Genomic DNA, 23,405 nt, shown 5'->3' on the forward strand with positions numbered 1-23,405 from the left:
TTGGCTATAACAGGAATCCTACTCAGAGAAGTAAACAAGAGGTTTATTTGTCTCCAGCATAAAAAAACGTAGGCGTAGAACATCCAGGGCTGGTATGTCCCTTCAGTGATGCCATCAGGGAAGCCGGCTCCTTGTCTTCTTGCCCTGCCATCAGTCACCTATGGTTTTCACCCTCACATCTCCAAGATGGTTTCTGCATCTCCAGACGCTGTGCCCTCATTTCAGGAAGAAAGCCCATGCCAGGGACTTTTACTTACCTCTGCTCACTGTCTAGAACTGTGTCACATACCGTGCATGGCTGTAATGGACTGAGTATGACTCAGTCGTTCACTTTCCCAGGAGCAGAGGAAGGCAAGGGAGAGTGTTGGCATGGTTGTTGAAGGAGTCTGTCTGCAGACACTGACAATTGATGGGAGACGCAGTTGATAGGGAGACGTTGCAGTAGAAACGGGCTTTCTGATTTCACTGGGGATGAGTGGCTCCCAGCCTAACAGAGGCTGGTGGCTGTGGCTACCATAACCAGCGGACAGTGCATTTGTTAAAAGGATCTGATCTGCAGGGTTCTTTGGTGCCCAACTAATTGTGGGATCCTTTAAGACCAAAAGAGATGGTCAAAGATCCTACTTGATGTTTATAACTTAAAAATCTCCCTGTTAATAAACAAAGGTCTGATGTAAGTCATCACAATGTCGTCATGGCCCCTCAGCCGGTTCTCAGGTCTAGGTCCAACAAAAAGGAAGCCAGGTGTCTAGGGAAAGAGCCCTGAGATAACATCACAAGTACTTGCGATGCGTCTTGCTTCTTCCAAGTCTTCCCCAGAGGACCTGAAGCCACTCACCAGAGCATTCTCCAGGTGTCCTGAGAAGTAACCAGACATTCTGGGGATTATGAGCAACACTGGGTCTGTACTGATGTTAATTCCTGGAGACCCAGAGCTCCACCATGACCTACCCGTCAGAGTGAAGGCAATACTGCTCTACCCGGGGGGGTAGCCCTGACAACCAGTGGAGACAGAAAAATCCTTCAAGGAGGCAGATTTTTTTTGAGCAGCATGTCTCTTCTAGTTTGCCAGGAGGTAGGGATGTCTGATATAAAAGTCCATGCAGATCCATAGCGGCTGACAACCAGGTGGTTAGAGACTTACAGAGCAGACTAGAGAACTGGCCAGGAGGAGGCCTGGGAGAAGTGACGGCCAGAGTTCTCGCAATGTGCTCGAAGAGTAGGAATGGGCATGATCCTTGTGAACGTTCAGTTAAAAGTCCTCAGTGCTTTTAATCATCAGGAGCTCTAGATGAGTTTTCTACAGATGTCTATCAGCTTTCACCTCATACCCCCCCAATGCTTATTTAGTAGGCTCAAACTAAGTGGCTGTGGTGGCCAGGCTGGGGGGGTGTCTGTGTGTCATCTGTAGGACACCGAGGCTGACCCAGCATTCGTCCTGACGCCCCCTCGTCCACAGCAGTGACCAACCACATGGGTGTGTGTGCAGCTTCCTGGAAGGTTGATTATGTGTGTCCCTCTTCTATCAGAGGAGGCGGTGATTTGTCTTCCCTGAAAGGGACACAGTCTGCTTTGTCCTTCAAATTTCTGCCAGTAGCATCTTTCCAGGACTTACTGACATGCTTTTATGTTGTTATGCTGTCCCACCAGACCCTTGCTTTCTGATCACGAAATTCACCCTGGAGAGTGAGGTGGTGGGCTTCGAGTAGAACTCACTGTAAACACTCACCACCCTGACGCAGCTGGCTTGCTAGGGTGACGGCTCTTCGTGAGGTTGCAAGAGGTACGGTCCGTCTCGTATATGCAGCGTTTCGGGGACCACGGCCTCAGCAGAAGCAAGGATCTGGGAGCTAAGGGGTGAGGGGGGCAGCACTTCTCAGTCAACACATAACTGACCCCAAGTCTTGACCTCCATCCCCTGTGATTCTGGGCTTTGCTGACGAGAGGGAAGCAAAGGAGAAACACAAGAGGAACACAGTGGTGATGCCAGTGGTTTGGGGGGCGTTACCGCGTTGGCTGAGTGAACATTCTTACAGCTACACCACACAGGATGGGAGACGTATGGATGGGACCTGGGGGTAGTACTGAATACAGTGAGAGTTCATGGAAGATTTCTGTGATAAGAGGCCACCAGTGGCTCAGATGGGAATGAAGGTTTAGACCATCCCCCCTAGTAAAGGACTCTAATCCACGGAGGTGCTGGCTGAACTCAAGGAACATGGAGTAAGTAACAGAAGACAAGTCGGAAAGGCCTGCCCCAGCCTCCCGATTAGCTGCCGCCACGGCGCCAGGTGCTGCCTGTACATTTTTCTTTGGTGTTTCATGTGTTTATATACTTCACCTTTCTCCCTTTTTCTCTTCCCTTACGCATTACTAGACCTGGTTTGTGTTGATGGTGGCTGACTTTAGGTTTAGCCATAAATTAACATCTGGGCAGTGTCGTGATGGAGCAGAGGAGGAATGGACAGCACTCACGGTCCTGGCCTGGGAGCCGCATGGCGTAGAATGGGGGGACGTGATCTCATTGATTTCAATTGTGGTGAAGTCTACACATTCTGTTGGAAGAATAACAGATCACTGGATCAGTGAATAGAACATGATATTTCCAAATGGTCAGAGTTGTTAAGCCCAAGATTTGTCAAATGCAAGGAAGATGCTGCATATGTGAGTTCTAAGCAGTGTGTTTCAGTTCAGATAAGGAAAGAAGTAGCTACACCATTTGGACAGAATTCTTTCAGTAATGATTTAATTTAGATTTGTAGGAAATAAGATACAGAATCTATTATAAATATCCCAATTCTGCCATATTAATTTCAAGTAAGCCTGATTATTACATAACCAGAGGTTTACACCAATCTGTGATTTTATAAATTGATTTGTTAAAAAGAATTTTACAGACACCATTTTTACTCTTACAACAGGAACAAACCAGCAAAAACAGAATCAGGAGCATCTTTTATGCTAGAGTTACTTTCTGTCCAGGTCGAAACATTGTTCCACTTTGATTTTTTCTCTTCTTTGGATTTTGAAAGTTTTCATACCTTAAAGAAATGACAGGTAATATTTAACACATGGAAATGCTAAAATTACAAAAGGCAGGTAATTGTTTGCAAACAGGGAAATAAATGGGGGAAAAAGAGACAAGTTAGAAAAGAAAATACACAGGGTAGTGACATTAAAAAAGCTGTTTTAATCAAAGATGCAAATTTTTAAACAAGATTTTTCTCTGAGCACATTGGCCGGGTTTGGAGAGAGGTGACTATGCCCGGTGTTAGCGAGGCTGGGGGCGAACCCGGCCTCTACGTTCACGGTGCTGTGCAGTGTGTCTGGAAGGCAAGAGGCATCCTGCGATGTAACAATTCTACCTCCGCCTTAGCCATGTGCAGACATTGAGCTCCAAGGGTGTTCACTAGCACATGGGTGTAATAGTGAAAACCCGGAAGCAACTTAAAAGTCCAAATATTGGAAATCGTGGCATAGCCATCCTATAAAATGACATTAAGAACAAAGGGACATTTAAAATGTCAACGTTCAAGATGTAGAGGGACGGCTCTACAGCACTAGGTGCTGAGTAGCTGCATGGGGGGAAAAACAAATATATGCCTTGGCAGGGGTGGAAATAAGGGGAATTTGTTCTTATTCTTTGTTTTCTGATTTTCCTACAATAAATACAAAGGACCGTGTACTTATTGGGGAGTTAGAATATGCCACCCCAAAATCCTGAGCTGAAGGGAATCAGGACCCAGCAGACTCGGGAAAAGCTTTTTACCTCCCTTAACCACGTAGGTGAACTTTCGAGTACAGGTTCCCTATTTTACCAGAGAGGACTTTTTTTTTTCCTGCAGAGCAGGGCAAACGTCTGCTCTTCTCATCTTCTGTGACCTCCTTCCTGCCCCTCGCAGTTGCAGGCCGGTGGCTACACCTTAACTGCCTGAGTTTCCTACTTTAGTGGAGCTACTGTACGTAAGAAATTTTGTGTTATTGTCTTTTTGTCGATTATTAGACCAGCCCAAGAACACAGGAGGGAAGAAGGGAAAATTCTTCTGCCCTTACAACGTACACAGACCTGCCCCCCTCGAGTACTGCCAGGTGAGACCAGACCTCCTAAAGACCAGGAAGACACATTTCTTGCATTCAACTGAGTTAAATCCTTGACCTAGAATGGTCCCCAATCTATGGTCTGAGAGACAACTGCAAGAAGCCTGTAAATCCACATCTGTGTGAACTGTGGTCCCCAAGTGAATAAATTTGAACATATTTAAAAGAAAGCAAAACAACTATATTTTTCAGAAAGGTCTGACAAACTATTTGAGCTTTTAACAAAGCTTTTAAAATTAAATCAGTTCATTATAAATCAAATAGCAAGTAAACTAGATAACAAAAATTCATTTTTCACTACTCGAAGTTTTGGGGAGTTTAAAAGCAGAGCTATTGTTTTGAAGGGGCCTTTACATATTCAAAATAAGTAACAGTTTAAGTGAATGATCACCTGTAATCTCTCTAATTCCGATTCAGAATCTGGTACTTACAGTTCAGCAAAATTCTTCCAGTCGTCTTCACTAATGGATGGTCTTGTGTGACTGAGAGCAGCCATTAAATGCGACTGGCTGATAGCCAGACTGGTTTTGACTGGTCCTGGCTGGTGAAGGGAGTCATCCTCCTGAAGTAAAAAGCACAAAGTTAACTTGGGGCTGTAATGGGAAAAGCCGAAGCCCATTTTTCAGGAGACCACACATTCCGTTTCTCTTAAGATTACTAAAAATTGTTTCAAAGCAGGATGCACACAACCATTTGATCAATGTGCCTCCGTCCCTTCTTTATAGAGCTCATTCACTGACCGAAGTACGCATCAAAAGAGGAAGAACAATTTTTACAACTGTCACGGGGGTGGGGGGAGACCAGCCATACTCCACTTTGGCTCCGGTATCTGCCCCTGATGACACTGATCTCTGCCCGCAGCTGCTCTCTCTGTTCCTGGGTGAGTTCTGGGTAAGCCTCCTGCGAGGCTGTTCGCAACACGGGAGGTCGTGAAAACGACTGCTCTCTCCCAGGAACTCCAGAAAACTCCTGCGTCATGGAGCTCGGTGCAGACAGGCCCTGTGAGCTCTGCGTGGTTAAGTGTAGTCAGGAGAGAAGGGAAGAGGGAGGAAAAGAGTGGGAGAAAAAGGATATACGTATCAAGGATCACATTAACAACCTTCATCTGGATAAGCTTACGTTCGAGTAACTGAAATTCAAATCTGTTCATTCTATAGGCTGCTGAACCACCACAGGGTAAAAACCGCCACCAGACCTTTTTAATGCTTTGTTAGTAAATCCGCCACCCCGATGCCCTCGGGGTAGGTTCCAAATGTGCCTTATTCTTTGTTTTCAGCAGAGTGAGTTAGACTATAAGGTTAAGAAACAGAAAACAAACACTAGAGCTAAAACAACAGCTTACTTCTTGGGAATAAAGTGGTTCACTTTTAGATTAAAAACCCGAATAAAGCAGATGTGCAAAAACCAAATCTGTATATACATAAAAATGTTACATGTACTAATAACAGTGAATCACTGTTAATTTTGGGAGGATAGTGTTAAATGCTATTGTAATTTAGAAAAGCAGGATATTGCCCATACGAAATCTAAATGTTTTCCTTATTGCAACAGTACATCAAATTTCTCATTACCTTCCACTGTCTTCATGCTAACAGTGTAATAGAAAATGGATCTGTGACTAAAGATGTTTGAAAACCACTGAGTAAACCCACAAGAAACCGAAGGGTCACCCCCCCCCCCCCCCCGCTCCTCTGGCTCCCCCGCGCTGCCAGCTCTGCCTCCCAGTCCTCACTCCAAGGGATCTATTTTACTGAAGAACCAACCAGAGAGCACAGGGCAGGCTGGTCAGGAGGTTCTACACCAACCCACGGCTTGAGATATCAGAACCGTACAATGGCGACCGCACAAGATACCAAATCAGAAGAGGTTCCGTTTCCGAGTTCTGATTCATAAGAGCTTCCAAAGTAGAGCCGGTACATGTTGAATTTTGATTCATCTGGAAGCATCTCGGACAGCTCTAGAGAAACAAGGGACTGCTCCAAGCCACATTCCCCATCTCCAGCTGAGTCGTCAGAGCCACTGCTGTGGTTAAGAAAAACCATCGAAGACAGACTCAGGTCACTGTCGGAGCTGGAACTTCCATCCTGGAACGCACACAAGGACAACAGGTGTAAAGATCGAAATCATCTACAACTCTGAAATAAACAACACAGTTGGCATCCTGCTAGACCAGTACCAGAGGCCTTTTTCAAAAATTTTGTTTCTGAGCAGGGGTCTTGTCCACCCTGTGTCCTCTGTGATCCCCTCAGACCAGTCCGTAGGGTGCACATGGCAAAGGTGTCGCAGCTCTCCCACGCACACAAGGCAACAGTCCTGCGAGCCAGGCACCAACTGGACACTTTCTGTGCAAACGCTGAATGAACCATTGTTACCAGGACTCTGACAAACGAGTAGGCTGCCTGTGTGACGCGTCCTCACCAGCGGCGGCCCATGAGCAGCGCCTGACACTCAGAAAAAACCTCCAGCACCCAGGAAACGTGCACTGAGCCAAACTTCAGCTCTGATTAATTTTCTAATGGTTCTGAGGCACATAATAAAATTTTAGTAAAACAATGCGTACATCATTTACCGTCTCCCCAAAACTGTTAACAAAGCTAGGATTCAAACCTCTGCATTTTATTTGTATGAATTGTCAACTACGAAATGTTTATTTATAAAACACTGGAATGATCACGTTTTCTGTTAGTGAAGAGGGTGGAGAACTTCAGTGGCCTGCCAAAAGAAATAGCAAAAACTTGATAGTATCTGACTGAGGAACGTTAGGCCCTGTAAGAATCTCCCAACAAATGTAGGGGGGAGGAGTACATAGGAAAACCCTTCCTAGAAAATATAAAGGCTATAATGTAGCAGAAGTCAAATTATCTGCTGCAAAAATTAAAATCAAGATACTATCCTGAGAGGAAAAGGCTGATTTTAGGTCTGGGGTACAGAAAGTGTAAGAAAAACCTAGAATAACCTTGTTCCATGAGGAAGAGAGTAAGTGATGAAAGAATGAGGAGGACATATCAAAAGGACACAGAAGCCCCCCCCCCCCGCCCAAGCGGCTTCCAGGCCAGTGCTGGGAGAATTTGAGCTTCCAAATATCATAAAGTATAAAACAAACAAACTAAAAATATTTTTGTTTATATTATCTAATTCATAATATCCTTCCATTCACCAGCACTTTGCCAGGAGTACGGTAACGTTAAAGACAGACGCTGAACACTTCCTAATTCCAAATTCTCTGCAGAGCCAGTGTTCCAGCGATGGGCCATTTGACTACAGGTAAATTTCTGTACAGTTTTGCTAAGGCTAAGAAATAGGATTTTTTTAAGGTTGACACTGAACCGCTCTTATTCTCTTAAAGCACCACAGCACGCTGTCCTGCCTCGACCTACCTGCAGCCCCGAGGACAGCAGCCGTCCGTGTAAGGCCGCCAGCTGCGCGTTGTAAAGTAAGGCTTTGAGATCTGCCCCCGTGAAGGAGTCGGTCGCTGACGCCACGTGCTGAAGGTCCACATCATCTGCCAGAGGTAGAGAGTCACTGAGAACGTTTAAAATTTCAAGACGTGACACCTGAAGGGAGAAAAACTAATTGACTTAACAAATAAAACAAAATTAAAAATATTAAACTGTATTATGATTTTCTTACAAATTATCTCTACTCAGCACTACAAGCTGAAAAATGTACCACTAATCTACCGTCTCTCCTCTGGAGCTTTTTCCCTAACAGAAGAGACGGAGGAAAAGGAATGACAATGAATATTCTTAACCCTTCCGTGTAAGTCCTTTCTTACTCAGATGGTGCTTGGTTTCAGCAAATGAGCCGAGAAAGTGTTTCAAAAGAAAAAATGTAAGTAATAGCTACACGTGACCTATTCAGTGGTTTCTAAATCTGGGGACAAGAGGCGGGAAAACAAAGACCAGGAACAGTTAAAATCTTCCCTCTCTGTAACCTGCTTAGACACTCACTAGTCATACGCTTGCTTCTTGGAGTCTTGCCAGGATAAGGAGGGGTATGGACATGCGACACTTTAAGTTTCCTTCCTTTTTCTCCAACTGGCCAACAATGAAAGACTACAGAGTCTTCAGACTTGCAGGGAAATGGCTGGGCTTTGTATCTAATTCGGAATCTGTGACTAAGGCCTTGCCTGAAGCTGTTCTTCTAAGGACATCTGCTATTACCAGGCAGAAGTAAAGTTCACAAAGGAAGAGTGTGGCATGTGTTGGGTTTTAGACTCTAAGTATGACATTGTCACCTGATCAGGAGGAGGACAGTATACACATTTATCAAGTCGGCCAGGCCTCAGCAGGGCAGGGTCAATCAAGTCAGGGCGACTCGTAGCAGCCAATACATAAACACCTGGAGGGGGGGAAATATTCTTTACTTAAATCCTGGTGAAATTACTGTTACAATAAGATAGTCTATATTTACAGTTATTACCCTGTAAGCCTTCCACTCCGTCCAACTGAGTCAGCAACTGGTTAACCACGCGATCTGTAACTCCTGTATTATCATGGCCGCGCCGAGGAGCAATGGATTCAAATTCATCAAAGAAAAGAATGCAGGGCTTGGCCGCCTGTGCTCTGGGAAAAACAAACAATATTTCCTATTTGAATAAGGCTTCAGAGTTTGCAAAGTCATAACAGTGTAGATATCCTTAAGGAAGGCAAAGCTTATGTAATTATCCTTGTTTTCAGTAAACCGGGTCTTTGAAAGTTACTGTTGCTGTGGATGGCCCACAGAGCCGATTTTCAAAAAACATCCACGTGTGCTTAAAGAGACTGTTTTCTCCAGTTGTTGGGTACGTGTTCTACAGATGCTTAGATCGATCTTGAGTATGTTGTTTAAATCTTCTACATTTTTACTGTTTTTTTTAAACCTCAATATAACTACATACTGAGAACTATGAAAATCTATGAAGGTGGATTTATCATTTCTCCTTGCAGTTCTATCAATTTTTGCCTTAAATATTTTGAAGCTACCTTATTGAATACACACAATTTTAGAACTGTAATATCTTCCTGGTAAATCTGTCACCATGTGGTGACTGCCTTTATCTGTAATAATGCTTTCCTGGGAATGTTCTGTTGCTTAAATTGGGTGGTGGGTATACAAGAGTTCATTTCATTTAAAAAATATATGGACATTATATTCCCCTGCTTATTTTATAATGTAATTCTAGAATGACACAAAGTACTTTTTGAATTTAAAATCTTACTTTCGTTCTTAAATACTAACTTCTGTATTTTATATAAATGCCGTAATAGTTTGCATGTGGCCAACTTAAACTGGAGTAATTATGTGCTTCGTATTACTTGGAGATTCCTTGGAATAACCACTTCTGATTTTCTTTCAGCATTTCACGAATATTTCTACTGTAAATATAAAACTAATTCCCAAAATTTAATATAAAAAGTATTTAAGTGTATTTGGAGAATTCTCAAGCTTATTAATCCACATAAATTACAGATTTTAAACATCAGTTCTCCAAAAAAAGAAAAAGACCAAAAAGCACTGACTGGTAAATCATAGTGTCTGTTACTTAAAAAAATAGTCATAGGGAACCAACCTTATAAAAATATCTCGAACCGCTTGTTCACTTGCTCCAATATATTTGCTGAGTAACTCTGGCCCCTATTTGGGTAAAATAAAATTAAATTAGAATTGAGATAAAATTCTTTAAAAACAAAATATTTTTTTGTATGACTTAGACCAAATGCAGTCATGGGGGATTTTTAATATGATTAAACAACAGATGTCTCAAACACATTTTAAAAATTACGTGGCTGGAATAAATATCCTGTCACAGGTTCTACACCTTGTGTCTCCCCTGCCTAGTACCTTTGTCCCCAGACAGCTGCAGAGCTTAGCTCTCTGACCGAATGCCACATCCTCAGAAAGGCCTGGCTGCCGCCCCACCTGAGAGTATGTTCTGTAGTGAGTGTGTCTGTCTCTCTCCATCAGTAGCATGTAAGCTCCAAAAAGGCAGTTTTGTTCACTACTGAGTCCCCAGGGCCAAAAACAGTGTCTGCCGCGTAAGTATTGAACAATGTTCCATCTATCTCAAAAGTGTAATGAGATATGGATTATTTTAATCAGCATCTTCAATTCCTGAAACCAATTTATTTGGACAGAAGGTGAAGAATAGATCATCTTTTCTAAAAGTCAACTGAAAAACTTTCAAAACTATTCCTTTTGAGGACAGTCTTTCCTTAAATCGGGATCTTTTTAAAAACTGAATAGGCCCCAGGGCGCCTGAGTGGCTCAGTTAGTTGAGTGTCCAACTCTTGGTTTCAGCTCAGGTCGTGATCTCAGGATGGTGGGATTGAGCCCTGTGTCAGGGTCTGTGCTCAGCACGGAGTCTGGTTGTCCCTCACCCTCCGCCCCTCCCCCTGCTTGCACACTTGCTCTCTCAGATAAAATCTTTTTTAAGATTTTATTTGACACAGAGAGAGACAGGCAGGGGGGATGGGAGAGGAAGAAGCAGGCTCCCAGTGGAGGGATCACCCCGAGCCGAAGGCAGACGCTTAATGATTGAGCCACCCAGGCACCCCAATAAATAAAATCTTTTAAAAACAAAACTGAATAGCCCCTAACGTGATCTCCAGTGAAAAATCGTTACCTCAAAAAGACCAAATACTGATCAGAATATGTCTCCCCAGTAAAGAATTTCTAATACTCAGCTAGCTAGATATCTACTGATACACTAGGATTTAATTAGATTTCCTAGTCCATACAGAACCACAGAGAACGGAATAAGAAACAACTAAGGCAAAATATTACGAACAAGGCAACATACCGGAGTCAGTGAAGGCCCCTGTCTTTGACGCATGTCTCCTGGGATCCACCCTGACCCACCAGAATTTTCTTTTCTGAAACCTTTCTCTTGAGAATTCATCCCAAACCATGATTTGAAAGTTTACTAAAAGGGACAAGGTGTCCTCCCTAATGGAACAATCTAAAATACAACACGCATAAGCTTTAATCCGGAAGATTTTCTTTTAAACAGTGAAACTACATTTTAGTGACCAGCAAAAAAGAAGAGTATGTATAATCACAGTTATTCCAGAATCCAAAAAGAGAAGGCAGGAAAACTGAAGTTATAGTGCTTCTCCATCACTTCCAGGGTAGCTGGTAACCATATAACCAGCTCACAGAAAAAACATGTCATTAAAAAAAAAGGGTAGGTATAACCTGACTGCAAATTACTGAACTGCTTTCAGATTATAAATCACTTTTGAATAAGGCTACAATATCTACTGATTCCTTTCCCTTGAAATCTAATCACTCTTTGGTAAACTACTGTGGGGTTACTGAAAACGTACAAGATACGGGACCTAACTGTAAGGACATGCCACTGGCAGACTGAGGCACTCCCCAACATCGCCTGCTGGCGTGTCCTGTCGTCCCCGGATGCACCTTCTGAGGACACTCGGGCGCAGTGTGGCACACGCGGGTGTGAAACACAGCCACCAAGGCATGGAGCTAGCAAAACGCAACTTCTACCTCGGTGTGGCCTCCGAGCCCTAGTCTTCTAGGTTTTCTTCCCCCTTCAGGTGTAGTTTGCTCTTTTTTCTATTTATGCATGATTCTACTTGATAATGCATGAAGATTTACCTTAAGCAAAAACAGCATAAGCCTACAAGAGAGGTGGCTCATTATGCAATGTCCCACCCAGCCCAGTGTGGAGCCTAGAGAGGGGCTTGAACTCATGAGCCTGAGATCAAGACCTGAGCTGAGATCAAGAGTTGGACACTTAACTGACTGAGCCACCCAGGCACCCCCTCCCACAGAGCTTTAACTAATAGACGGATCGCTGCCACCAGCTTTCCAAATATGAGACTAACCCACAATCACGAAATATAAATGGTGTGGGCAAGGATATGGAGAAACAGGTACACTCATCACTGCTGGGGGGGTATAAAATGATGCACTGTGACAGATCGGCGGGGCCTCAAGAAGTCACACGTAGAATTATCATATGGCCCAGCAACTACACTGCTAGGTACATATTCAAGAGAAATGAAAACATGTCCACACAGAAATGTGTACACAAATGTTTACAGCAACATTATGCATAGAAGACAAAAGGTGGAAATAACCCAAATATCCACCAATGATGAATGGATAAAAACCTGACACCCACACAATGAAATAATTCAAAGAACTGAAGTACTGAGGCGCCTGGGTGGCTCGGTCGGTTAAGCATCCAACTCTTGGTTTCGGCTCAGGTCATGATCTCAGGGTCGTGAGATGGAGCCCCGCACTGGGCTCTGTGCTGAGCATGGGGTCTGCTGGAGATTCTCTCTGTCTCTCCCTCTGTCCCCCGCCCCCCCCCCCCGCCCCATGCCGTGCTCTCTCAAATCTAAAAAAAAAAAAAAGTATCTTAAAAAAAAAAACCTCAAGTACTGACAGCTGCTACCACTTGGATGGACCTTGAAAACATGTTAAGTCAAAGAAGCCAGTCACAAAAGACGACATACTGCATGGTTCCCTTTACAGGACCTGTCCAGAACAGGGAAACCCCTAGACAGAAAGCACATCAGTGGCTGGGGGGACAGGGAACAGGATGAAAAAGTTTTGAAATGAGAGAGGGGGTGGTTACATAGCACTGTGAATGCATTACATGCCACTGAATTGTACACTTTGTTATGTAAATTTACCTCCATAAAAAAAAGAGAAAAGATAAATGCAAGACATACCTTGACGCTAATGAAATTCATTCCACTCTCTCGGGCGATCACTCCAGCTAGTAAGGTTTTTCCTGTCCCGGGAGGACCATACAACAGTACTCCTGTTCTCTGTCGTATGGGCAAGTTTGCAAACAGTTCTGGGTACTGAAAAATACAAAGAACTCAAGTCTAAACAAAGGACTAAGCGCCAAAGTCAACGTACAGCAAGAAGTATTCAGAGGGGAGTAACTGCCCCCTTTACTAACTGTATAAAGTTCCTACTCAATACATGAGTTCAAAGCGACTACCACCGATTTTTTACCAACTGGACCACAGAATACATTCTTCATAAAGTGTGTATAACTGTCTCTGAACTTCTTTCCATTTTGTCCTGTTTTTAAAAAAATTATAAAATTACTACATTTAGAAAATTAAAAATCAACCTTTTAACAAGTGTACTGCCTTCCCCTTGTATGGTTCACAGGGCAAGTTATGATAGCTATGTATATTCAAATACACTCAATCAAGGAAAGAAAAATAATAGAGACGCATGTATCATGATCACAGCTCTCCCGAGAGCCTCCATGGCGAGCGGGTGACTGACTGCTTCTAAATTACCAGAGAGCAAGAAGACTTCGTGAACAGGTGAGTCAAACGTCAGGGGAATGGCAGCAATAGCCCGGTCTCTGTTAGGTATGCCTATTCAGTTGCCCCTGCTGACAAAATTCGAACCCCATCTCTCTCCCCATTCTAATCTGAAGAGGCCCCAAAGTCAGCCATTATGCAGAGCGCCTCTGCGCATCTGGATTCCAACGCCCAGACCCAGCATGAGGGGGCATGATCCTGCTGGCAAGTGCTTCCACGCCCACCTTCTCTCAGGCTTTAGCCTGCAGTCCTGGGCTGCACTCAATGGCCATGGTTTCCAGGACTTGCCATCTACTCACATGTAACTGAGGTCCTTAACTCACCCGTGTCTCGGCTCTTTGCCTGGGCTGCTGATCTCACGCAATGATCCTTACCTCGCAGGTCTGCAGTTCAAATGCACTACCGCCTAGACTGTACCTTTCGATCTTCTGACCCATCTACCTCTGCCCCCTTTATCCTACCACCTGCGTGGTTGATGCTGCCTTCTAACTCTGTCTAGGACTGAGACCCGGAGTCTGGAATGTGACTTAATCCCTCAGTTCTGTGGACCTAGATGATTCCTCCAGCTTATTCCTACCGGCTCCTGTTCAAATCCCAGCTGACAGTACATTTTGTTTTAGTACAATCTGAATGATTCACGCAAAACACCAGAATTATGCAATTCACACCAAAATATATGTACTGTAAATATCACCCCAGCTTTCTTTTTAAGTTATGTACAAGCAAGGAGTATATCAAATACTTTTAAAAAATCTGTTAGCGTATCAAAAATAGTGCTGGCACATTTGCAGCAACATGGACGGGACTGGAGATTATGCTAAGTGAAATAAGTCAAGCAGAGAAAGACAATTATGGTTTCACTCATTTGTGGAACATAAGGAATAGCAGGAAGATCGGTAGGAGAAGGAAGGGAAGAATGAAGGGGGGGTAAACAGAAGGGGGAAATGAACCACGAGAGATTATGGACTCTGGGAAACAAACTGAGGGCTTCAGAGGGGAGGGGGGTGGGGCAATGGGATAGGCTGGTGATGGGTAGTAAGGAGGGCACGTATTGCATGGAGCACTGGGTGTTATACGCAAACCATGAATCATGGAACACTACATCAAAAACAAAGGATATACTGTATGGTGACTAACATATCATAAATAAAAAAAAATAGGGGTGGCATTTACTCGGTAACTCAGTAACTACTTCTTGAATCAAACTGAGATTAGGCAAGCCCACACATAAAGCCATTCAGTGGTTCTTCTGGAAGTACTTGATTTTTTTTAAGTACCTTGGCTGGTAACTGGATAGTATCCATGAGTATCTGCCGAACTTCATGTAATCCACCAATCTTATCCCAGCCCAGGTCCCTAGGTTTATGCAAGTTGACATTTCGCAGAGACGCAGGAATAAATCCTTGGAGAGCCTTTTGGAAGTCCAATGTTGTTAAAGCTAATTCTGTTTAAAAATAAACAGAATTGGTAGTCATATCTATATGAATCTTCAAAATATGCTATCATCTTAGCTGGAGATGCTGATTTCCTACTCACCTGCTTCTCTGAATACTAAAATAGAATATATGTAATTCTTACTACATTAACTTTCTCTGCAATGGGAAGATTTCAAATTTTGGATTTAATAGGAACACGTACCTTCCCTGGTGGATACGCTCTGATGAGAGAGATGAGAATGTATGGCTCGATCCACAAGCACCGTAAAATCTCTAGCCACAAACCCTTCAGTTTCTTTCGCTATACGTTTCAGGTCAAGATTAGTGAACCTGCTTATTTCACAGTCCAGTTTATTTTTTATCACATTATGCAGAATTTCACACCTTTGCTCCTAAAGAAAAAACACAAAATTCAATTTCTAATTTTACTCAAATATAAACTTTAGTACATATATTTTCAGAAAAACCAGGTTGACATAATCTACAGTGACAAAGAAATTGGCAGTCCTCTGTGGATGCAGTGGGGGAGGGATGGATTGTGAAGGGGCACTGGGAAACTTTGGGAGTGATGGAAATGCCCGCTACCCTAATTGTGGCGATGGCTTCTTGGTATATACATGTTAAATAGTATATACAGTATATAATATATACATTAAAACTGATCAAATTGTACACTTCAAATACTGAATTTGTTGTCTTCAATTATGCCTCAATAAAGTTGTAAAAAAAAACCATATTGAAAAATGACTGCTATTTCTCCAGTAAGAAGCCTTATTAGTAACATTTGGTTTCTTTTAAGAGTGGTTTTTGTTGTTGTTCCTATAAAACTTATATCTAAAAAGATATTCAGGGGCGCCTGGGTGGCTCAGGCTGTTGGACATCTGACTCTTGATCTCAGCTCAGGTTTTGATCTCAGGGTCGTGAGTTCAAGCCCTGTGTTGGGCTCAGCATGAAGCCTACTTAAAAAATAGGTAGGTTGGGGCGCCTGGGTGGCGCAGTCGTTAAGCGTCTGCCTTCGGCTCAGGGCGTGATCCCAGCGTTCTGGGATCGAGTCCCACATCAGGCTCCTCCGCTGGGAGCCTGCTTCTTCCTCTCCCACTCCCCCTGCTTGTGTTCCCTCTCTCGCTGGCTGTCTCTGTTAAATAAAATCTTAAAAAAAAAAAATTGGTAGGTATATATAAATATTCAATAACCAATACCACTACCATTCTGTTATGCTTACTACCAGGTTTAATACTTTCATTCTTTAATAGATAATTACCACGGGATACGAATATTTAGGATAAGAATTTTAATCTTAAATTTTAAAGGGCTCCTGGGTGGCTCAGTCAGTTAAAGCATCTGACTCTTGATTTTGGCTCAGGTCATGATCTCATGGTTGTGAGATCGAGTCCCACTCTGAGCTCTGTGCTTAGCACGGAGTCTGCTTAAGATTTTCTCTCCCTGGGGGCGCCTGGGTGGCACAGCGGTTAAGCGTCTGCCTTCGGCTCAGGGCGTGATCCCGGCGATCTGGGATCGAGGCCCACATCAGGATCCTCCGCTATGAGCCTGCTTCTTCCTCTCCCACTCCCCCTGCTTGTGTTCCCTCTCTCGCTGGCTGTCTCTATCTCTGTCGAATAAATAAATAAAATCTTAAAAAAAAAAAAAAAAAAGATTTTCTCTCCCTCTCCCTTTGCCCACCCCCCTCCCTGGCTTCTGTGCTCTTTCTTGCTCTCAAAATAAATATATAAAATCTTTAAAAAAATTTTTTTTTTAAAGAAGAGGTTAAAATGTGCTTGTCAGTCCTGGAACATACTCCTTTGCTCACTGCCTCTAAAACCTTCATGACCATGAGTCCCCAAATGGGGACAATGGGCCATACGTGCTTGTGATATTGTGATTTATGATAAGAAATATATGTTTGTTTTTTTGTCCCTGTTTCTGGCCCAGATCTACTAAAACCCTTAAAATTAATTTCTTTCTTTCTCTTTTTTTTAAAGATTTTATTCACGTATTTGAGAGAGAGAGAGCATGAGCCGGGGGGAGGGGGAGGTGGGGAGAAGCAGGCTCCCCACTGAGCAGGGAGCCCGACAAGGGACTTGATCCCAGGATTCTGGGATCATGACCTGAGCTGAAGGCAGACACTTAACTGACTGAGCCACCCAGATGCCCCAAACCCTTAGAATTTCTTAAGTGATAAGAGTGATAAAGGCGTCCTGATAGTCACACCCTTTCCAACACACCAGAGTTTACGTTAATGAGGGGACTTCCAAAAAGCACCTAAGCTGGGGGCTGGCTGCCAGGGAACCAACCATGAACAGAGGGTTGAAACTTGCAGTACCACACTTCGATTTCCAGAAAGGGAAAAGGGGCTGAAGGTTGAGTCAACTGCAAAGGGCCAAAGATTTAATCAATCATGCCTATGGAATGAAACGTCCACAAAAACCCAAAAGGAGAGGATTCAGAGAGCCTCCAGGTTGGTGAACCAGAAAGCTTCTGTGTGCCATCTTGCTGGGCCCTAAACTTCACAAGGACAGAAGCAGCTTTGTGAGAACAGAACCTCACCCTTTGTATCTCTTCCTCTGGCTACTGATTTGTATCCTTTAATATCCTCTGTAATAAACTAGTAATCTACTGAGTGTATTAGCTTTCTTAGTTCTGTGAACTGCTCTAGCAAATTAAAGCCAAGCAGGGGGTCGTGGGAACCTCCGATTTATAGCTAGTTGGTCAGAAGCAGTAACAAGCTAGACTTGCAATTGGCATTGAAGTGGAAAGCAGCCTACAGGACTGAGCCCTTCATCTGTGGAATCTGATGCTATCTGAGTAGATAGCAGAATTAAGTCGAATTCCAGCACACCCATCTGCTGTCTGAGAATTGCTTGGCGGTGTGAAGGAAAAACCCACACATTAGAATTGAGTACTAAAATCATAGTGGATAAAGAATACTGGTGCTGGTAAAGAAACAAATGTTTAATCAAATTTTAAAAAACACCTATTTGGATAAAAAAGGATAAAAAACTGGGGCGTCTGGGTGGCACAGTCGTTAAGCATCTGCCTTCGGCTCAGGGCGTGATCCCAGGGTTCTGGGATCGAGCCCCACATTAGGCTCCTCCGCTAGGAGCCTGCTGCTTCCTCTCCCACTCCCCCTGCTTGTGTTCCCTCTCTCGCTGGCTGTCTCTGTCAAATAAATAATAAATAAAATCTTAAAAAAAAAAACCAAAACACATATGATCATTTCAATAGATGCAGAAAAAGCATCTGACAAAGTACAACATCCATTCATGATAAAAACCCTCTGCAAAGTACGTCTAACAGGGAACATACCTCAACATAATAAAGGCCATTTATGAAAAAACCCAAGTATGTCCACTCTGACCACTTTAATTCAACATAGTACTGGAGTCCTAGCCACAGCAATCAGACAACAAAAAGAAATAAAAGCTGTCCAAACTGGTAAAGAAGTAAAACTTTCACTACTTACACATGACGTGATACTATATATAGGAAACCCTAAAGACTCCAGCAAAAAACTACTAGAACTGATAAATGAATTCAACGGTCACAGGATACAAAATCGACGCACAGAAATCTGTTGCGTTCCTATACACTAACAATGAAGCAGCAGAAAGTGAAATTAAGAAAACAATCCCATTCACAATTGCACCAAAAACAATAAAATATCCATGAGTAAACCTAACCTAAGAGGTGAAACACCTGTACTCTGAAAACTATAAAATACTGATAAAAAAATTCAAGACAACACAAAGAAATGGAAAGACATTCCATGCTCACAGGCTGGAAGAATAAATATTAAGATGTCTATGCTACCCAAAGCAATCCACACATTTAATGCAATCCCTATCAAAATACCATCAGCATTTTTCACAGAACTAAAATAAATAATTCTAAAATATGTATGGAACGACAAAGGACCCTGCATAGCCAAAGCAATCTTGAAAAAGAAAAGCAAAGCTGCAGACATCACAATTCCAGATTTCAAGTTATATTACAAAGTGGTAGTAATTAAAACAGTATGGTACTGGCATAAAAACAGATACAGAGATCAACGGACTAGAACAGAAAAACCCAGAAATAAACCCAGAATTATATGGCCAATTAATCTTCAACAAAGGACGAATGAACATACATTGGGAAAAAAGATGGTCTCTTCAACAAGTGGTATAGGGAAAACTGGACAGCCTCATGCAAAAGAATGAAACTGGACCACTTTCTTTCACCATACACAAAAATAAACCCAAAATGGATTGAAGACCTAAATGTGAGACCTAAAACCATAAAAATCCTTAAAGAAAAGAAAAATCCTTAAAGAGAGCACAGGCAGTAATTTCTCTGCCATCGGTTAATATGACATTTTTCTACATGTATCTCCCAAGGCAAGGAAAATAAAAGCAAAAATAAGCTATTGGAACTACATCAAAATAAAAAGCTTCTGCAGAGTGAAGGAAACAATCAACAAAACTAAAAGGCAACCGACTGAGTGGGAGAAGACAGTTGCAAATGATACATCTGATAAAGGGTTAGTATCCAAAATATATAAAGAACTGATATAACTCAATACCCCAAAAACAATCCAATTTAAAAATGGGCAGAAGACATGAACACACATTTCTCCAAAGAAGACACACAGATGGCCAACAGACATGAAAAGATGCCCAACATCAATAATCATCAAAACTACAATGAGATATCACCTCACTCCTGTCAGAATGGCTAAAATCAAAAACACAAGAAAAAAATAAGTACTGACAAGGATGTGAAGAAAAAGGAACCCTCCTGCATTGTTGGTGGGAGTGCAAACTGGTGCAACCACTGTGGAAAACAGTGTGAGGTTCCTCAAAAAATTAAAACTAGAACTACCCTATGATCCAGTGATCACACTACTGGGTATTTACCCCCCAAAATACAAAAACACTAATTCAAAGGGGTACATGCACCCCTATGTTTATGGCGGCACTGTTTACAATAGCCAAATTATGGAAGCAGCCCAAGTGTCCAACAACAGATGAATGGATAAAGAAGATGTGCTCTCTCTATATATGTATATACATACACACTGGAACATGGTGCAGCCATAATAAAGAATGAGATCTTGCCCTCTGCAACAACATGGATACAGCTAAACAGTATAATGCTAAGCAAAATACATCAGAGAAAGGCAAAGCATCATATGATTTCACTCATATGTGGAATTTAAGAAACAAATGAGCAAAGGAAAAAAAAAAGAGACAAACCAAGAAACACTCTTAACTACAGAGAAGAAACTGATGGTGACCAGAGGGACAGTGGGTGGGGGGATGGGTAAAATACATGATGGGGATTAAAGAGTACATTTACCATGATGAAAAAATATATATATATGCACACACATATTCATAAATCTATTTGCATTTCTCACTAAATGCTCTTATTAAAAAGCAATGTTTAAAAAGGTAACTATGTAAAGTAATGGATGTGTTCAATTAACTTGATTGTGGTAAAGATTTCATAATGTATATGCAAATCATGTTGTACACTTTAAATATATACAACTTTGTTAATTATACCTCAATAAACTGAAAAAAAATTCTAATGTCCATGATGTATTTATAGATTTCACCAATGGGAAATGAAGCAGTTCAGAATTTGTAGGGTTTTTGTTTCCTTTTAAATGGAATAACAAAACTTCAACAATTAAAAAAAAATGTTTTTCAAAAAGCTTTGGAAAGTACATAGTAACATTTCAGATGGTTATAAATGGAAATTGTTCATCTGAGCACATGTACCAAATGTCGCCTTTCAAATATCCTTAAGCATAAATTTAAAGCCATAAATTATTAATAAAATTTAAAAATGAGGGGCACCCGGGTGGCTCAGTCAGTTAGGCAGCTGACTCTTGATCTCAGCTCAGGTCTTGATCTCAGCGTCGTGAGTTCAAGCCCTGCGTTGGCTCCACGCTGGGTGTGGAGCCTACTATAAATAAATTTAATTAATTAAATAATTACATAAATAAAACTGAAAAATGGTTTATATGAAGAGGGGCATATCTGAACAATCTTCACAGATAGCATTACCTGATCTGGAGGGTGAATATGTTGGATACACTGAAATATGTGAGTCCCTTGAGCAGAGACGAGCGAAGGCTGCAGAGAATGCTGAGACTGGCTCGTGGCCATCAGTGCAACCAAACTTCCCATGGAAATAAACTCTTTCATCATATCACTCAAAGCTAGAATAAAGCAATACAGTGTAAAAGCTTAGTAAATAGAAACATGAAATTTAAAAGTTAAACAGTCATTAAAAATAATGATAATCTAAAGTCGAGCTTTTAAGTGGAGTACAGAGTATGGATCCTTCATATTCATACCTTCTAAAAATTACATCTGCCACTCATTCATCGATTGACTTACTGAGGATCTAACAGCAGCCCCACTCTAACCAATCTAACGGAGGCACAGGAAGTACTGTAAACTCAGTCTGTGTACTCCCAACAATGCCTCGGTGGTGCCTTACTTCTGGATCTTAGAAAGTAAATGAACAGGAGTCTCTGAAATAAATACAGAAGGCTGATAAATTTCCATACTGTGCTCTGTTTATTAGGCAAAACACAGTTCCTACTCCTCTGACTTCCTGAACAACCTCTTCCCACCCCAGGTCTTGCCAGCTTTGGTTGTGAGGAGGTCTGAACTGACACGGGCATTAATAACGTGTATCTGAGTCCTGACCTAAAACTTTGCCGCGTTCCATCCAACAAGTTCTGCGGCTCCTACAGGATTCAGGCTGGGAGGTGAGCATGAGTTCATAATAACCCAAGGCACTGTGGCTGCATTTTCTACCTGCTCCAGCTCTCAAGAACCCGAGTTCTTGCTGCCCGCAGGCACATCCTCCAGCACCCCTCCAAGCTCCAGTCACGCCGCGGTCACAACATCCCACCACTTCTCGTGCCTCTGCGCCCTTGCCTGTGGATCACACTCCTCTGCTTCTTCATTAGCATGAAGCTGCTTCATGCTAATCTCTGCTCCTCCATCAACATTCAGTTAATTGCAGTTATCAACTCCCCCCAACACCTTCTCTGCTAACTCCTTACCACCCCTCCCAGTCCCAGCTGAGGGTGCGTGCTCCCGCAGGTGCCCCGCGTACACCCCTAGCAGAGCAGATCCCACCACTTCTGAGCTGTGCCACCTGCGCCAAATGACTTAATCTCTGAATTTCCATTTATTCACCTGTAGAACATTTGCAGACTATCCGCATGTAGAATATAAAACAATCCCTAACCCAGACAAGGCACTCAATGCATGGTAGCTACCATTATTATTACCAGTATTCTGTACGAAAATTGTCCATTTACTTTTCCTTCTGCTCCCAGACTTTGAGAATACAGACTGTATAATATAATACATATATATATATTACATATGTATGTATTATACATATAATACATAAGCATTAGACAAAGATTTGTCAAATGAACAAGGCCAGAGTAAATCTGTCCAATGAAGCAAGTTCTAATAAGCACAGGAGAATGAAAAGACCTCAAAAGACTAATCGTGAAGTTGCAGAATTTTCACACTGCTCTTTGTCTACCAAGTTTACTAATACAGAACCTCAAAAGCAACACGTAACATAGCATTTTCAGAAGAGAGCAGACTTGTCATTGAGACTAAAACTGTTGCTAACCAAAGAAAAAGGCCCACCGCCACGAGGGGACGCGTTACCATTACCATGTGCCAGCCGCTGGCTCTGCGCGGCCTCAGGGCTGCGCTCGTGTTCTGGGGCAGCAGGCAGGCCGGCAACGAGGTCAAGGTCGTCGAGCAGAATCACAGAAGGCTGCCTCCATGCCGCCTCTGAGAAAGCCAGCTCCAGGGTTTTTTGTATGTTTTCAAGCCTTTTTCCTTAATATGCAAGATATGAAATGGTTTTAATGTTATTTCAGGGCTGGTAAGTTCCGGCTGCCCTTTTGAGAGCATTAGAAAAGCTCAATATTGATTTAACTATGAAAATTTGAGCCATATTTTGTTAATATGCCAATCACTAAAATCTGTTAATCATTAACATGGCTTCAATTAATACAGCCTCAACGGACTCAGTAAAGTACTGAATTTTATAAAACAGAAAGAAGGAATATGCTACTGTAAGTCCTGTATGTACGTATTCCTACCTGGCCTTAGTCCACAGACAATTTCAGATGGCATACGACAAAACAGAAAAATAAAAGCAGGATGTGGAAAACATAAATGAGAGACTAGGGGCTCAAGATTCAGATAAACGTAAATGCAGCTGTCCAGAGAGCCTAGAGGTGCCATATTTGACTCATACATGGGCTTTAAACTTCCTGGTGAATTACCAACTTTTAATTTTCAAAGAGCAGAAAACACACAAATTCATAAGCCAATATAAAGAGTTCCTCTTACTTAGGTCTACAACAAAATTTTCACACGAAGCTTCTAGTAGGACTCTGAGAGATGGACAGTCTCTCTAAAGCCACCTTTGCAGCATGCGAAGTAGTGGGTTTTCGAAGGCTATTTCTTAGTTTCTTACCATATACTAGATAAAATACACAAACACACACAGAGCATGGGACTAACTGGGATGACAT

General features: G+C 42.3%; 2 protein-coding genes across 11 annotated transcripts in view; one reads left to right on the forward strand and one right to left on the reverse strand.

Moving 5' to 3' along the window:
- GATAD1 (GATA zinc finger domain containing 1) overlaps nt 1–7,701 on the forward strand; it is a 55,890-nt gene extending 48,189 nt beyond the window's left edge. For all 7 annotated transcript variants that reach the window (XR_008956266.1, XR_008956267.1, XR_008956270.1 and 4 more), the window contains 2 exons: nt 7,259–7,362; nt 7,445–7,701. The gene's annotated coding sequence lies outside the window, so the exon portion shown is untranslated. The remainder of the gene's footprint in view (nt 1–7,258; nt 7,363–7,444) is intronic.
- The window catches only part of PEX1 (peroxisomal biogenesis factor 1), a 48,651-nt gene continuing 27,978 nt past the window's right edge, over nt 2,733–23,405 (reverse strand). For 2 of the 4 annotated variants that reach the window (XM_026505409.4, XM_057304110.1), the window contains 13 exons: nt 22,531–22,701; nt 20,884–21,038; nt 15,036–15,225; nt 14,675–14,841; nt 12,783–12,917; nt 9,650–9,714; nt 8,521–8,663; nt 8,336–8,439; nt 7,476–7,652; nt 5,952–6,182; nt 4,909–5,106; nt 4,530–4,660; nt 2,733–3,041 (listed from right to left, as the gene is read on the reverse strand). In XM_026505409.4, the coding sequence (XP_026361194.1) occupies nt 2,957–3,041; nt 4,530–4,660; nt 4,909–5,106; nt 5,952–6,182; nt 7,476–7,652; nt 8,336–8,439; nt 8,521–8,663; nt 9,650–9,714; nt 12,783–12,917; nt 14,675–14,841; nt 15,036–15,225; nt 20,884–21,038; nt 22,531–22,701 (1,952 nt within the window). In that variant the 3' untranslated portion in view covers nt 2,733–2,956. Of the gene's footprint in view, nt 3,042–4,529; nt 4,661–4,908; nt 5,107–5,951; nt 6,183–7,475; nt 7,653–8,335; nt 8,440–8,520; nt 8,664–9,649; nt 9,715–12,782; nt 12,918–14,674; nt 14,842–15,035; nt 15,226–20,883; nt 21,039–22,530; nt 22,702–23,405 lie in introns of those variants that run through there. The other 2 variants (XM_044386488.3, XM_048212867.2) reach the window with 2 other exon arrangements.

This window comes from Ursus arctos, unplaced genomic scaffold (assembly GCF_023065955.2).
Source record: "Ursus arctos isolate Adak ecotype North America unplaced genomic scaffold, UrsArc2.0 scaffold_3, whole genome shotgun sequence".
Taxonomy (NCBI): Eukaryota; Metazoa; Chordata; class Mammalia; order Carnivora; family Ursidae; genus Ursus; species Ursus arctos.